Here is a 16,600-nt window from a genome sequence, read left to right on the forward strand (position 1 = left end):
GCTCTGATCCAATGCAGTTGATCCTGTGGTCTTGCAGTGAAACATCCATCTATTCTTAACTTGTGATTCACTAGCTGCATCTTGTATTGTAAGCCAAGGATATACATCTGACTGAAGTCGTACATGTTGCAATGCTATATAACATATGTATATATATTTGATTATCCCAGTGCCTTTAGAAAAAAAATCTACAAAATCTATTAATTTAAAATAGAAAACCAAAATCTGGAAAGATTAACTGTATCTCAAGCAGTCTTGCTGCATGGTAATATATGTTACCAAATATGATAGATAGATAGATAGATAGATAGATAGATAGACAGACAGACAGACAGACAATAGATAGATAGATAGATAGGTAGATAGATAGATAGATACTTCTCTGCATTATGGTAATGACATTCTTGAATAGAAATGAGTCCTTGTCCAGTGGCTGTGCTCTAGAAAACAGGTATTTTAATTTTCCAATAAGATCTGCTCCTCATTGACTGAACAGCATGCATTCTGAGGGAGGCTAAATTAAAGTTGTCAAAGCAATCAACTGAACATGAAAAATATTCTAACTTTGAAGTGTCTGTGATAAATGTATGTTTCATTATACAGTGGAGTACTTTGAGCTGTTCCTGGGTAAATAATACATCAACAGTCAGAAATGCTAACATGTAGAAGGGCCAGTGTGTTTCACAAAGTACAGGTCACCACTGACAAATCACCTGTCAACTAAAATGAATTTTCCTTGTTGACTTTGAGGTTATAGTTATTAAAGATACAGCACTTACACAGTGGTAATGTAGAGTTATAATCAATATTGGTATAAAAATCAGAAAAGAGCTGTGAGGATGATTTTTCCTAGTCACTGAGGGTTTTTCCATTAGCTTGATTAACTGTGATCTGAGAGCTATTTTTGTGAGTTCTGAGCCACACATAAGTAGTGGAATGTAACCTTTAGATCATAGATACTAGATAGTGTTACTTAAATTCAAGCTGTCCCTGTTGATTTTGTTTTGTTTCTGTATATGCCATGAAAAATGTCTCTAAAAGCACTTTCAGAGAAATATTCAGCATCACCAAATATTATTATCCACAGTGCCATCATCATCCAAAGAGCCAGGCTGCCGAGAGAAGTTATACATTTTATGCAAGGCATCCATTTTTTTCAGAGTTTCATGAAAAAGATCATTTAAAATCTCTGAACTTTTGGGGCTGCCTTATAGTATAACTGAAATGCATGAGATAAACCAGAATCCTGCATACCTTTCTTGGAACCTAGGGTGCTTCTCCCATAATAAACTTTAATTGTAGTAGTCTGCTGGATGTTTGGTGTAGTTTTTCTCATACACCATCCTGTTCCTAGCTATCCTTATGTCCTCTTAGAGGTACATGCATTAGATTAGTTTATTCAGTAGAACACCCTGCCATGCTAACTGCTGTCACAATGTAGACAGGTAACTTTTGTATCTGCCTGAAGTCATAAATATAGAAATTATATTCTATTTAGCTCTATACAAAGCTGAAAGCTTTAATTAAAAAAAAAAAAGTTTTCAGTACTTATTGTAACATCAATTTCTCCAGCTTTGCTAAACTTTCCTGCCAGCTTACGTAAATGATTCATTTTTTCATATTCTCTACTCAAGAATTTTTTGGTCACTACTAGTCACTACTAAAATACTCCACTTTTTGTTTCCTTAGCACCAGAAAGGTTTAAATTTAGCAATGTTTAACAGTTATTCATATATCAAAAAAGAATTGTTTAAAATATTCTGTTCGTGATGATTCTCCTCAGTCAAAAGACCAAAAAAAAATCAATAAAAATTCATGTTGCTAACAGTAGAAAACATAAAATTGAGAGGCCCTTAAATTACTTAGCATTTAGAGCAGATCTGCCCTACAACAGGTTTGAAATCATGTGCCCTCTGATGTTACAGATTCAATCCATTCCAAACCCCACAATAAACATATTCTGAATCCCATTGGGAACAAGATGTCTTGTAGAAATTATCGTATAGCATACCAGATGGCATCTTTCTTGCAGACATCACTTCAGTGTGCTTCTTCTGTTGCCTTGGAGAAGAAAGAGCCAAGTACTGCTATCTCTGTAAGAGACTTAAGTGTCAGCTCTCCCATGTAGGAATGGATGCATCTTTTTTGATTGTGGTATCACAGAAGGATTATCATGGAATTTTTGTCGTTTGAAATTGCAGGAAAGCACGGTAGTGTGTAAGTGTGTCGAGGTGAGACCATCTCATATAGCCTGCAGGGTGTTTTCAATGTCAGCACCAGCTTTAGGCATAGGCAAAGTGTAGGCACTGCCTGCAGCAGCACACTGGTGGGGCTGGCACTGAGTCATAGACTTAAAAAAAATCAGGAGACAGCCTTTTAGTCTCAAAGCAGGAGCATCTGCTCCAGGTTCCCATTGCACTGGCAAGGAAAAACTGCCCAAGCAGCCTCCCTCAGGTAAAACACCTGAAGTGGCTAAAAATCTGGAGATCTTAAAGGGCTGCAAGTTCCCTAATCCAAACAGTCCCGGCTCTGTGCCTGCCTTTGCCTTGCTATAACCTTTGGTGGAAGCGGGAGGGAAGAAAAGCCTTGTAGATAACAGGATACTTTAGCAATGAAACAATAGTCAGGGGTGAGGACTAGGCAGCAAGCTGACTGTTTCTCCTCGCTTTCTTTCCCCTTGCTGAGCAACCTTATGTTGTGTTGATGGGTTCAGCCTCGTGGTTATACTGGCAAAGGACAGAGTTGGAGAGAGTGCACAGTGGGACCAGCAGTGCTATAATCATCCAGGGCTGGAGCCATGGAGACAGTTAGACACAGTACCAACAGCTACATGAGGAAATGTGTCTGGGGAGCCACTCAGCAACTGAATTTTGCCTACACTGTTGCTAGGCATTGAGCCAAGCACTCATCACTGGCAGCATAGCTTCCATGCTGTTTATAGTAAGGTAAGGAAGAAGCAGTTCGACCATGAAAGTAGTATATTGATTATTGTGTGCCTTTTTGTGGGCAGCAGATTTTTGGTGTTGGGGAACACAATGCAGAGACATTTGTGTCTGCATTTATAGGAAATACAAGAGCCAGTCATGCATAATCTGTTCAAAGGGATTATGCTTTACAAGATCTCTGATATCAATTTTTCTGCTTACAGGGGAAAGGGAAAGACAGAATCAGAAATCCTTTTGAAAGAAGTTTATTAATTCTCAGTCAACTCAGAAAAAATCAGAAAGGATAGAATTCTCTTCTTATTTAAGATACCTTTGTTCTCAGTTTTCACTCTGAAGATCTTGCCTAGCCTTTTGAATTTGCCTACTTGGTGGATGTCCCCTATAAACTTACGATTTTATTTTTATTCTTTTATCTCAGCTCAGCATAGCCTACCCTTCTTCATGCCTGGGCACTATCCTGAAGGGATTGTGATCTGTCTATATACAAAAATATTCATTCATGGTAGAGAAAACTTTTCAAAAATAGGAATGATTTGCAGACCTGTGTGAACAAATGCATTTCTATCTCCATCAGACCTAGATTTCCTATCAGTCTGGCGTACCTGCTTTCTCTGAGAAAAAATTAATCCTCCATTCATTTATTTGAAATACATTTAGCAATAAGCAAACTGCTAAAAGTTTCTTTGTCTACTGCAGGTTTACCAGTGCCTGGTGAGTGTTCAGTATTCTTTTCAAAGACATAATGAACCTTTCACACTTTGTGTAGTAAATTTATCAAGTCAGTAAGAATACCTGGAATAACAGAAAAACTTATAAGAGACCTTAAGCAACATTCCAACTTCATGAAAGATTTTCTATGCTCAACTAAAATTATTCTACAAAATTATTATGGACTTCAATTTGCATGAGATGTTTCAAAAATCCAGGCAGCAATATCAAAGTGAAAGGTCATCCAAGTTTTAGTCCAAGGACTAATCAGATTAGAGTTGAAACTCTTAAAATATTGTTAATTCTATATATTTAGAATCTGTTCTGTGAATGCTCAGGGACCTTCTGTGTAGCACTGGAAGAGACATTGTATTATAATATGTGTTGGTCAGACTGCAGGTTTGGTTTTCTATGAAACAATTATCTGCCATAGTACTATCAGTTCCATATTATCCCCTTGACAAACATCTATAATTTCCTCATGCCTGGAATTACATTCCTCCTTTGAGATGGTCATTGCTTGAGATGCGCAATGGATAAGAAAAAAAACAAATTAATTAATTTGCTCAATAAATGAAGCACCACTGACAGGATTCCTTCTGGAATTGTACCCTGAATATATCTATTTCTTGCCTTTTTTTGATAAGTCCTTTCATATGGTTATGAAAAACAAAAGTTTAGTAAACATTCCTTTCAGAACAAAGGAATAAAATATTTCCATCTCGAGAGAAACTGTCTCAAAGATGAAATGTAGATATAAAATACATCATGAGATATTTGGTTTCTTATGCAGAAAATGAATTTTCCACTCATTTAAAATTCATAATCTTTTTTTTTCCAGTTATAGTTGATAAAATTTAAATCCTCTCTAGAAATCATGCAAATCTTATGTCTACTTGCTATCATTCACATTTTTGTAAGAAAGGATATAAACTTACAATTTCATTCTTTTAATTATTCATTTGAAATGGTGACCTTTTCAATTTGAATTATTATATGTCGGCATGAAGGTTTTCTTGTGTCTTAAATTTTACAGTTGAAGAAGAAATCATGCAGATAATCTAATTACTTTGACTAAAATTGTTGTGCCTTTTATGTCTTTTGCTGTACTACACGAGAGAGAAGCTGTGAAATATATTCATTATTGATTCATTAAACGGTTTTGCTATTATATAAGTAGAGATGCAGACCCCTACCTATCTTACATTAAAAGGAGGAAGGGGAAGGCATAGTAAACCATGCCATGGGCTATGCTTTAAGTACTGTGTTTCTTAATGTCTTGTGAAATGTAAAAATCTACAACAAATAGATATGTAAAGCATAGCTGGTATGAAGATTCTATTCAGATTTAAGTGCTCTAGGTTGCTTTTGAATCTTGCTATTTTCTGCATTTGTTTTGACTGCTCTCATCATTCAAGATTGACGCTTGGATGGGTGTGTAGGAGGAAGCAGCAGCAGCAGGCTTACAGCTTGCAGACAAAAAAAAAATCTGCCTTATCTGATGGCTATTATTGAAAATGCGAGGTGTAGCCTAGGCTGGGTAATGAAGGGGAGCGAGCGAGGGGGAGCAAGAAGCATGGAGCTGCATACTGATGAGTGTAGGAGTACTTGATAAAAAGAATTCTTGCTGCTGGCAGTGCATTGCTCATTGTGGAGTATTCCAACAATCACATATAACGGAGAGCAGCTTAGCTGACAGCTTGATATGCCTTTTTTTTTTTTCCTCTACTGTATGACGTACTGGTCTGTAGTAAAGATTAATAACCAAGAAATGTAGAGCTGCGATCAGACCTTACGTTATATACTGCCCTGAAAACTATGTTTTACTTCTGACTTTTCTGTTTGCTGAAAACATTAATCTGTCAAGCTGGCGGGCTCGTTTGATACCAACTTTTCCAGGAACACGATGTGGCAATGCCACCTCTCAGCCCAGGACTACCGCTATTATCCAGTGGATGGTTATTCGTTGCTTAAACGCCTCCCTCTTCACCCTCCTACAGGACCCCGATGCCCTGTCCAGACAGTGGGACAATGGTTGGAAAATATTGGGCTACCTCAGTATGAAAACCACTTGCTGGCTAATGGATTTGACAATGTGCAATTCATGGTAAGAAATCTTCCGTGCCTGGCTGTGTATATACACTGTAGCTGCCTTTTTTGTCTGTCTCGTATGTGCTCGTAAAACCTTAGAGCTATTCTGCATTGCACTAAGATCTGTTTAGTGTTTCACTCTCCTATCTGTAGCTGAATAAATATATATAAACTGCCTTTTTATAAACTTCCAGACTGTACACATTACAAAAAAATCTAGCCTGATATTTGGTAAAATAAAAACTGAGTATTAATGTTCTTTCTCTCCCTCCTCAATCCTCCGACTGAAGAAGAAAAAGGCACAGTTCTTTTAATCCATTGCAGAATTTTCATAGTATGAAAAAGCTGCAAACACCCCTTTCTGCAGTGCATCACATTGTTACTTTTATTTCATCATTAACTTGTAATGATAATTAAAGAACATGCAATGCCATTCTTGCCTTGAGAGGTATTTTCGTAACAGAAAATTATTTAATGAAATGCACTGTCTCTGCAAGTAATTGTGGATGTCTTGGTTAAATATTTTTGCATCTTAGATAATCAGGCTGTGGGATTCACTTGTTGAAACTTATGCCCTGAGAGAAAAAGTAATGCATTCCTATTAATTGTTCCATTTTAATGTTTTAACTCTAGGCATTTATCAGGAATGTTTGAAAGAAATGAAATTTTAGTTAGGTCAGCATTTACCATATCACCATGTGGTGTAAAGTAACAGACCTGTCATGCACAAACTTTCCATTGAAATGAATATTGACAGTAAAGAGAGAAGCTTACTTGTAAAGCTGTTATATAATCACTTCTCTACCTGCTTCAGTATTCCTCCTACTTGAGCCTCTTCCAAAAATCCTGACTGCATTTCTTAAAAAGTATCAAGTCTTTAAAAATATTTTAAAATGCCTTTAAAATATATTTTAAGTATCCATGTATATCTTGGAACAATCCTAACTTTTCATAACTTCTGTCTGCCATATAAGAAACAGAAGTGAAAGGGCATGAATATTATATCTGTAAAATCATCACACGAGTTGTGTCCTTCCTCTTTACATTATTTTGCCAACATTATTATATGCCTTTGGAGTACTGATCAAAAAATTAGGAGACATATCTCTGCCATTTCCACATTATAATAGAGTAGACATTTCTTCCTGTTTTGTATGGCTACCATGTGATCATTTGCTTAGATCAGTAAAAATCATTGTCACCTGCACCTTTAAATATTCTTTAAAACAAAGCTATGCTGTCTGCCCAGCAATGTAGGCAAGAAAAAAAAAGTGTATCATGCTGCAGTTTCCCAAAATGTAACTACATATTCTTACATATGTTGTAGCATTAGTTACATAAGTAGGTGATCATTTAGTCTTAAAGAAGCTACAAAAGGAAGCTGTTCACACGAGGCTGTAGGTGGCATAACAAGTGCAGAGGGGTGCACCTACCACAGGTGAAATATGAGCACCAGAGAAGTCAATTAACTGCCCTGGAGGACTTTTCAGTCGAATCCCAGCTCTGGAGGGGCCTGAACCATGGTCTCAGGGAATTTATGTGACTTTCCTACATCTCTTATTACTCTACTTATATAAGCATACAAATTACATACAAGATTTTGTTATGCAATGTGCAAGTCAAACTTCTAACGTATCAGGCAGATTAAGTTTTGCTTGCATACTTCTCTGCTAGCCAGTGTTTTCTGGTAATTTTAAGCCTTTTCTGATATATTACAGATGAATACATAATTCCTCTTAATATTAGCTAAGGTAGCATGCCTTGAATGGAAGATTAGACTCATAAATCCAATAACAATAAAAGAGCTGTGAAATTGTGTTGTAATTAAAAAATGCATAATTTCAGCAGTTTTATAATTTCCAATTTATTGATTTCACTATTCATCATGCTTTTGCATATTTCAGTTTTGTCTATGCCAGAAATCGAATATTTTCTATATTTTATTGGAAAAAAACCAATGATTTCTTTTTATATCACTTCTTTGAACACATCAGCATTATGTAAGAAAAGCCTCTCTTGAGGAATTTAAACAAGTGGTTTAAAAGCTCTTTTTCATCCCAGCAAAAATATTAAAGGGAAAATTAAACTTAGAAAGTATATAGAAAAATGAGAAGAGAAACACCTACTATGCTAAGAGAAAAAATCAGATTATTCCAAACTTAGCAAATTGTATTCTTCCTTAATATGACAGAACAGATTTACCTTTATTACAGCGGTTTACATATTAAACTAGAGTTCAAAATCTTACTAACTTAAATGTTTCAGATAGATTAGCTGCTTTACATTGAAGAAGTCTAATAGTTCAATGCAGTAAAAATCAGTTAAGACATATTTCTTATTCATTCTGTACTATATTCCTGCTTTTGTTTTTTCTGGAAGCACAGTCTGACCTGCATTTATTCATTCTGTTGCCTAAGCAACAACCATCACACTCCTATTAAGTATGATTTAGTAGTACAGGTTTTACTAGCTGTTCAGAATAGAAAAGGGAATATCACAATGTTATAATTAATGTCCATGGAATAACGTACATCTGAGAACAAATATATGCCATAAATACTATTCTCAACAGCAAAATTCTATTAATTAAATTAGCATTTTAATAAAAAGGTGATTTTCTGATAAAAAGATTTCACAGTTAATAATTCATTAGATCATGGAAATTAACTCCTTGTGTTTAGTCTCCCTTGGGCATTAGGAAAGTTAGTCACTAGACTGTGGTTAGAATTACGAAGATTTGTTTATTTTACCTGAAGTATGTGAACTTCATATGAAGAAACAGCTGGATTCCTATTAACTTTACAGTATAAATATTTTTCAGTACTTTATCAATATATGTTTTAAAAATGCATAGAAACATAGTATGTAGAAAATTACCCTTTTTTCATTAAATACTTTAATTCTACTTACAGCATGTTTGTGCACAAAGCAAGTGCAGCTCCTACCCACTGTTAGGGTCATGCAAGAATGACATTTCCATAATTTTTAGCAGGCCCCAGGCAGATTCAGTCCCAAGTCTTGGTTCACATGTGCTTGAATATGTGTATGGATACGTAATCATCATTAACTTTGATAATTTGTTGTGTAATAGGCTGCAGTGTCCTTCAGATGTAGAAATTTGTAGTGACTTTGTGCAGATAGTCTGTATTTGAAGATGCAGATGATACTGCAGTTTCTTAATGTGAAGGCCTCTTCACAAGTAAACCAATTCCAAAGTGAAGAAACCAATTAAATCAGTCTTAAATCAGAGTATATGAATTAGATGCATATGAAGTATATGTAGATTAGAACAATAACAAAACTTATGCATCTTTTCAATGCATAGGTGCAATGGATATCCCTGGGACAAGCTATAATTTTATGCAGACTTGCAGGCCTACATCACTTAGTGTGCTGAGGAAAAAAAAAAAATTGACTTGCAGAGAAACAGATGTAAATATATAAATGTGCGAGGTCACTAAAAGCTCTCATGCAGTTTTCTACAACTGTGAAACTTCATCAAACACTCCATTCTGCATTCAGAGATAAAAGCAGTTCAATCAAATCATTGCCCAGTGGGGACTAGTTCTGATTAAGGGCTGTATATAAGAACTATCTATCTGTAGGTCGTCCTAATAATTTAAAATATTCTGAAGTTTTATCGCTTATTATTGCAGTCTGATGAAAAAAATGTCTCTAAAATAATGATAAAACACACTATGACAGGAACAGGGACCAGCATTCAAAGTGAGTAACAGAAAAATATGGAGCATTTTATTAAATCTTTGACATTTAAAAATATTGTTCACTATCAACAGTTAATATTTGCATTACACTCTAGGCTTTCATAGCTGCTTTTAAAAGACATGTGTCTCTACCACTCCAAGTACTTATGTGGCTTGCATTGCCTGATGGTCTAAGTATTGCATAAATGGTTTGGTTTTTTTTTTAATTCTCTCTTTTCCACTGTTGGGAAACTGAGACATAGAGTCACTGCAGGGTGGGATTTAAAACTCTTATGCATTTGATACAAAAGGCACTAATTCTCAAAATGCCTGCTGACATAATGTTTAACAGATCAAGTCAGTTGCTTAAATGTGGGTGTCTAGTACCATTGAAATACCATAGGGAACCCAGGAGATCTAGGCAAGGTTGACAGATATTGTTGAGGACCAGGGACAACCAGGCCCTTCATGATTATCAAGTTCAGGTGGGATATCACCAAAACCCTCAGACAACTGTAGAGTCCTGATGCTTTGACAGCTGAAATGAATCTTAAATTACACAGAGTTTGTGACATGTCTAGAAACTGAACATAGATGTCTTGAGTTTTCACTTATTTGCATATGCATTTCTTTACCTTCTAATTATTTTCTGTATTTGTATTCATCCTGTGAACTTATCTGCAAAAGTATTTACCAGGTTTCTCACTGCTAGACGTGGTCTACTATCTCAATTCCCCTTAGCTGAGTGCTTTGGATGTAGTTTTGAGTTAAGTTTTGACTTTTCTTTCTCCTTTCCTCTCTGTCGCTTTCTTTCTTTCCTTCTTTTCTTTCATTTTTTCAGTAGTTCTGGAGGTTGATTATCTGAAGTTTATCTGAAGACTCTCTTCTCTCAGGTGTCATTCCTGGGAGTTGCTCCTCTGGAATACACAGTAGTTCTTCTTGCCTTTAATCACTTTTGAGGATCTTAAACTCTGTATCAAGTACAGAGGACAGAAGCAATTTTATTTCTTTAATAAAATGAAATGTACCTAAAAGAAAATCTCTATGTACATTAGCTCCAAGTCCTGTATTTGTGGAGACCACCAGATCTTTTCACCAAAAATATCTAGGGCAGAGCTTGATTATTTAGGCATTAGATGAAAGCTAAAAAAGAGTCCATCAGTCTGCCAACACCTTTCTTAAATTGACCATGGTGATGAAAAAGAGGCAAATTGTAGACAAGGGTTCTAGTCTGTAGTGACCTTGGTGAGCAGAAGCCAACTCCTAACAATCAAGTCAACCCCTGCAGCATCCAGGCTGTCAGCTCTCCAGGCCTGTAATGGCTATGCTGGGACTCATTGGGATACTTGTGCATCATCTGGACCCTAAGAAGATTTAGACGGCATTGTCGGTGTGTATTTTACCCAGAAATTAAGAACTGTTTAAGGCAACCTTAAAACTGGCTGTTGATAAGTTGGTGATATACAGCAAGCCATATTTTTAGCTGTGTACAGCTGATGCTGGAATAAACTGTGGTTTACTACAGATCTAATAAAATCTTAGAATATATTCCTGGAACCACAAGTTTTGGTCCCCTTATCAAGGCCTCACTGTCATACCCAGGACTTTCTTTTAGTCTACAGAACTTAACATTAAAAATGTGGAGCTCCTCTCAGTATCAGTGTAGCATTGTGGGGTTTTTTTGCATGTGTAAAGTGACTCTGTCATTCTGGTGTCAGAATTCTGAGTCTTCCTCTCCTTCACCCCAGTAACCTTGGAACCTGTAGATCCTCAAGTAGGCCACCTTTGCCCTTAGCTCAGAGAGAATGAGGCAGATTTAAAATTCAGATATAGACAATTGCATGTCTATTTACACATGAGTAGATGTTTAGAACTCAGTTCAGTAGCCATCATATTGAAATTGAGATGTCTGGGACATCTGTGTAGGCTTGGACTTTGCTAGCAATACCTGTCTGGAGTTTCAATCAGATTCCAGGCAATGTACATTTGCAGCACCTCAGATGACTCTAAATTCATTTCTGTGGTTGACTAAGTGAAGCACCTAATCAGACATTAAAGCCAATGGAGCACAGAATGCAATTTAGCTGGGTGGCTGAATAACTATTAGGGTAGTTATTTGAGGATAAATTAAAGTAGAGTCATCTGATCAGCTGAACCACTGTCTAAGCTCTATTGATGGTTTTGTACTAGCTCTCTTTAAGCTATAATGTAGACACAAAATTTATGATGGTTCAGTTTGGTCTAGAATCCATACAGAGTTCACTGAAAACAAAACACAAATTATTTTTATTAGAGCTTTTTCTCCTCCCTCAGAACATCTAGCCCTGAGGCTTCAAGATCTTTTTCATCCTAGTAGGAATTCTTGCTTTAGAAACTGCAAATTAGAGCTCAGGTGGGTGCCAGAGTTGAAGATTGTGCCTGTCATCCTGCAACAGCAGCGAGTCTAACAAATAATCCCATTCCACATGCTCCTGTTAGTGCTTCTGTCATGGTATTCCTCAAGCTAGTCAAGAGACAGAAGGGCTTATTAATGTACTACCCAGTATTGCATGTGTAAATAATAGCTTGCACTGTCATTCTCTCTTGAGGTCTCTGGCAAGTTGGCATCATCCTGTGTGAGTGCATGCAGCTATGGAGGAGAGGTAGTGTTCATTCCCCAATGGGAAGGGAGTTTAGAGGAATCTGCTTCATGTTTTTTTATCTATATATGTAATGTGTGTGTGCAAAAAACACAGCACTGCAAGCTGGAAACTGATCCTGCACTAGATAAAGGACTTTACGAAAGTTTTAGCAATAGTGATTGCTCAACAGGGAGACCAAGTTTTGTGTATTTCACTTGAATGGTTGATTCATAAGAAACCCACCTCCAAACAGACTGTTGGCTTCATTAAGACATCCTGGGTATGGTGGGTCCCTTGAGAGTCAGAGGGAGTATGTTTTCATCTAAACCTGTCTAAGCAATTGTATCTTGAAGGTATAATCAGGGATGGATCCATCTGCTGTACGCTACGTTCTGTTAAGTTAACCTTTAGGTGAGGGTTTCTCTGGTTGTTCTGGAATATTTGGCCATCTTCAATTAAATGTTGTTCCACGCAAGGTTGTACATACCAGGCAGAGAGACAGAACTTTGGGCTGCACTCCTGGTACACAATCCAGGTGCCAGTATCTTAAGCGAAGTCTTTGCACTCACCTCTGCCATTCAAGTTAGTGACACTTGGTGTGTATTTGCTATTTTGCTAAGCTCAGTCTTAGAAGAAAGAGCTTGTCCAAGGTACACAGCAGTGTATTGGGTTCAATCATACCCTCCCTAGGAATAAAGGGCCAAATCCAGATGTTGAAAGCCATCACATGTACAGTCACCATTACCACTTACACCATTTCATGGTATAGATCTGTGAATACGACTCACGAGGACTGGAATCAGTCCCATCTGTTCTAACAATATGTTAAATGTTAAACAGTGTGTTTAAGCTCAAAGCCTGCCTAGTGCAGAGGGTGGCCTCATTTTGATGTACAAACACTGATGAGCTGTATTTTGAGACTACATATGTGAGGAATTGGCTATTGGCTCTAAATGCAATTTTATGATTAACTAGTCACAAGTATTTAATCTGAAAGCTAGTTTGATAAAGTGGATGAAAACTCTAATAACCAGAATGAAGCATGATCTTTTAATAACTCATAAAATAACAGGTGTAATACTAGTAAAATGTTCTTGCTATGTATTTATGTAAAACCTTCCAGCTGATTATGTTGACCAAAAGGAACATTGGTAAATCTTCAAGAATTAGAAATGTTTGTGTATAGAGTGATGTGTATGATGATGTTATTGATAACCAATAAAAGTTAGGGAAAACTTGACAAGATATAAACATTGTTTAAAGTAACAGAAAATTTAAAGATTAAGAAGGCGAAAAATCTAAGAGGTTTTATGCTTCATAAAAGAAGAAAGCTGAAGATTGACGGGACAATCAGGTTTTAGTTCTATTTACAGTTTTAAACTAACGTCCTGTCTGTAATATGTTACAGCTTATTCATGGTTATTCCATACAGGAATACTTTTTAATAAAATTAAATTAAAAAAAAAAAAACAGAATGAAAGAAATTCTCAAAGCAACATATAATATGGTTGTGTGTGTGTTACTGGATTAGAACAACACTGTCCAACAAGAAGCAATTAAATGGAATCTGTAACAGTAGATAAATTTCAAACAATGACAGACTTCCCTGACTAAGTTAAAGGACAGTGCAGTACAGAGTGGCTTGATTACAGATAATGGCATGGTGAGACTCTGAAGAAGTTTTCAGGGAAAGATTAATGACTACAAAGAGATAGCTGGAAATAAGCATGATTCTTGGGCATGTTATCCTTTTTGAAGGAAGACCAGATGAGGTGAGAAAAGCTCGGAGAGTTACATGAACAAGTATTAATGCTGATCAAAAAATAGAAGCAATATAAGATAAAGAAAGAATGCATTGTGAAAGAGCAGATAAATAATCAAAATACAAAAAGGAAAAAAGAAATAAGAGGGAAAATGCAATGTCACTAACTGTGTGAATGAAATGCCTTCAGAGAAATTTTTATCAATATGCTAAAACTAAAAGGTCTACTTAAAAATCTACAACCACTGCTGGAATTAGATAAAATTCATTTTAGTTTTGCAATAAGAACAAAATATAATTGATCAAGTACAGTGTTAATGAAAACCACTGAGAAGTTGGAGGAAGACAAAGAGTGAAAATAATCATATTGCAAACAGACAAAAGAGTACTTGGTTAATTAGAATATCTGAATCACCTAGGTTAGGTGATATTTGATGAAGAGTTCTAAGAAACTGAAGAGAAAATACCAAATCATTTAGCAATCATTTTTGAGAACTTCTGGAGAATGAATAAATTATTAGAGGACAAATAAAATATAGATGTAGTACTAATATGTATGTCAGATTACAGGATTCATCCTCAGGATAGATCTCCAACCTCCTGGGCTGTTTCTCGTCAGCCATTCACTATACAACCTTTGCCTAAATCAAGGGGGAAATGTATGATGATGTTACTGGCAATAGAAAATTGCTGTCATTAGCACTGACTCTGGTGAAGGGAAAATGGGGAAGTATATGGAATGCTGCAATGGGATGTAATGGGAAGAGAATAAAGCTAAATGAAGTAACTCAGCAGTTGGGAGCTGAACTATTTAAAGGGAACCAGTAAAGAAACAGATGTACTGTACAACACATTCTGCCCTGCATCATTTTGATGACAAATTATTTTTTGTCAGAAGCCACTAAAATTTCTACAAGGGAGACATCTTTATTTTGCGAGTAAAGCTACAGCTACCTTTTAAAAGCTGTTTTAGAGTGAGGTACCAGAATTGCCATGCAAGCAAGCCATTCCTGGTACAGTTTGCTTAACTGCTTCTAAATTTCCTGGATATCTAAATTTACTGTCCTTCAGTTTGAAAATCTTTTGTTTTCCCACATATTGGCGAATGTTTTGCCTTGTTTATGGTATCAACACCCCAGCATCTGTTTTAACCTTGGCATGACACCCATGTAGCCTTTATCACCATGCTGTCCTTACTGTCTGTTCACATACACATACACAGACACACACACTCATGTTTGTGCATACACATATTACACAAAAAGGTAATTCATTACAATGAAATATTCCACATGCTTAGGAATAAAGAACTGGAGAGTTACAGTACTTAGGTGACCTCAGTTCACCCCTCAGATTCACAAGCCTTATGACAGAGTCTTCCATCACAGGTTTCTTTACTAATTTTTCCCCTCAAAATTCCTTTCTCATTAAGTATACTGAGATTTGAGTATGCATAGGAACATACTTCAAATAACTATCAGTTAAAATAAAACCTTTTGTTATTTTTCTAATACTACGTTGCTTGAATTTTATTACCTTAGCCCAGTAGTCATTTAAAACAACAATGAGACCCCCTAAACTGCCTTTTTTTCTCATTCAGGAGTGATGTACATTTGCATAGTGTTGTTCATCTGGAACATTATTAAAAAATACCTATATATCTGAGCATGCATTTGCATTTTAGAAACTGAGTTATAAAGAATTAGAAAACATTAAATTATAATACTTCAGATTATAACTTTAGACAATTGAAAATAAGTATATGCAGTTAGAAACGTCACAATTTTTTCAGAAGCTGAGAACTGTGCATCAGAAGTCACCTCCAAAATCTTTGCCTGTGCTTCACATGGGTCAAAGCACAAGCTCAGTTATAAAAAAGTTTGATGTTCTTGACTTTACATAGGACAAAATATAGATTCTTAAATCTGCTGAAAGTAAGGTAAAGGCCCAGTGTAGACAAAGCAAGCTGCTGTGTCTAAACTATGATTTTATTCCACATATGCATAATTGGTTGAATTAATTGAAAGCTTTTGTTCATTGTAAGTACAATGAACAAGGTCACACGTGAAATTCACACCTGTTCTGTGGTCTTGTTCTTAACCCAATCCAAATTGAAATATATTTTCAGCAAAACAAGAAATGCAAATGCTACTTTAATCCCCAAATAATGTACTTCTGTAGTCTTTAAAACTCTGCATTAAACACTTCAAGCATTTTATTCACTATGGAACATGTTCTATTCTGTATCTTTTCCATTAAACCTTGATTATTGTGCGTGTGGGATAAAATCTCCATACAGCAATACACTGTATTTACTTTGGAGTGGCTAGTACTGATAAAACTGAAGGCACATGCACTTGTTGCAAATGCAACCCTTGACTTAACTGAAACCTCATATTTCAGATGTTTATTACTCTTATCTTATGCAGTATTTTATTAAATTATTGGAAATTGAACGCTTTAATAACATTATTGATGGGAACATCAATGGGTTAAATTTGCAAGATGTACCATACCTGCTCTAGATTTGTGTTGAAAGTCTTTGATTAGATAATAATTATTTGAATTTTTTTTGGTCCAAAGTCTGTACCTAGATGGAAGTTTTGACATATAAAAGCCAAAGTATTTGACCAGGTGACAGAAGTGGGGGGGTTAGGTTACTGTAAATAGAAGTATGTAAACATTAAAAACTAGAATACCATGAATAAAAATACACTGGATAAATACCTATCAAATGACCTTCGAGTACAAGTCTCAAATGGTATTTTC

General features: G+C 35.9%; 1 protein-coding gene across 13 annotated transcripts in view; it reads left to right on the plus strand.

Annotated features, from left to right (window-relative positions):
• The window catches only part of ANKS1B (ankyrin repeat and sterile alpha motif domain containing 1B), a 406,891-nt gene that overhangs the window by 212,627 nt on the left and 177,664 nt on the right, over window positions 1-16,600 (plus strand). For 9 of the 13 annotated variants that reach the window (XM_026798001.2, XM_026797993.2, XM_026798014.2 and 6 more), the window contains exon 15: window positions 5,654-5,760. In XM_026798001.2, the coding sequence (XP_026653802.2) occupies window positions 5,654-5,760 (107 nt within the window). Of the gene's footprint in view, window positions 1-4,881; window positions 4,913-5,068; window positions 5,088-5,267; window positions 5,761-16,600 lie in introns of those variants that run through there. The other 4 variants (XM_074539560.1, XM_074539561.1, XM_074539558.1 and 1 more) reach the window with 4 other exon arrangements.

Source organism: Zonotrichia albicollis, chromosome 4 (genome assembly GCF_047830755.1).
Source record: "Zonotrichia albicollis isolate bZonAlb1 chromosome 4, bZonAlb1.hap1, whole genome shotgun sequence".
NCBI lineage: Eukaryota > Metazoa > Chordata > Aves > Passeriformes > Passerellidae > Zonotrichia > Zonotrichia albicollis.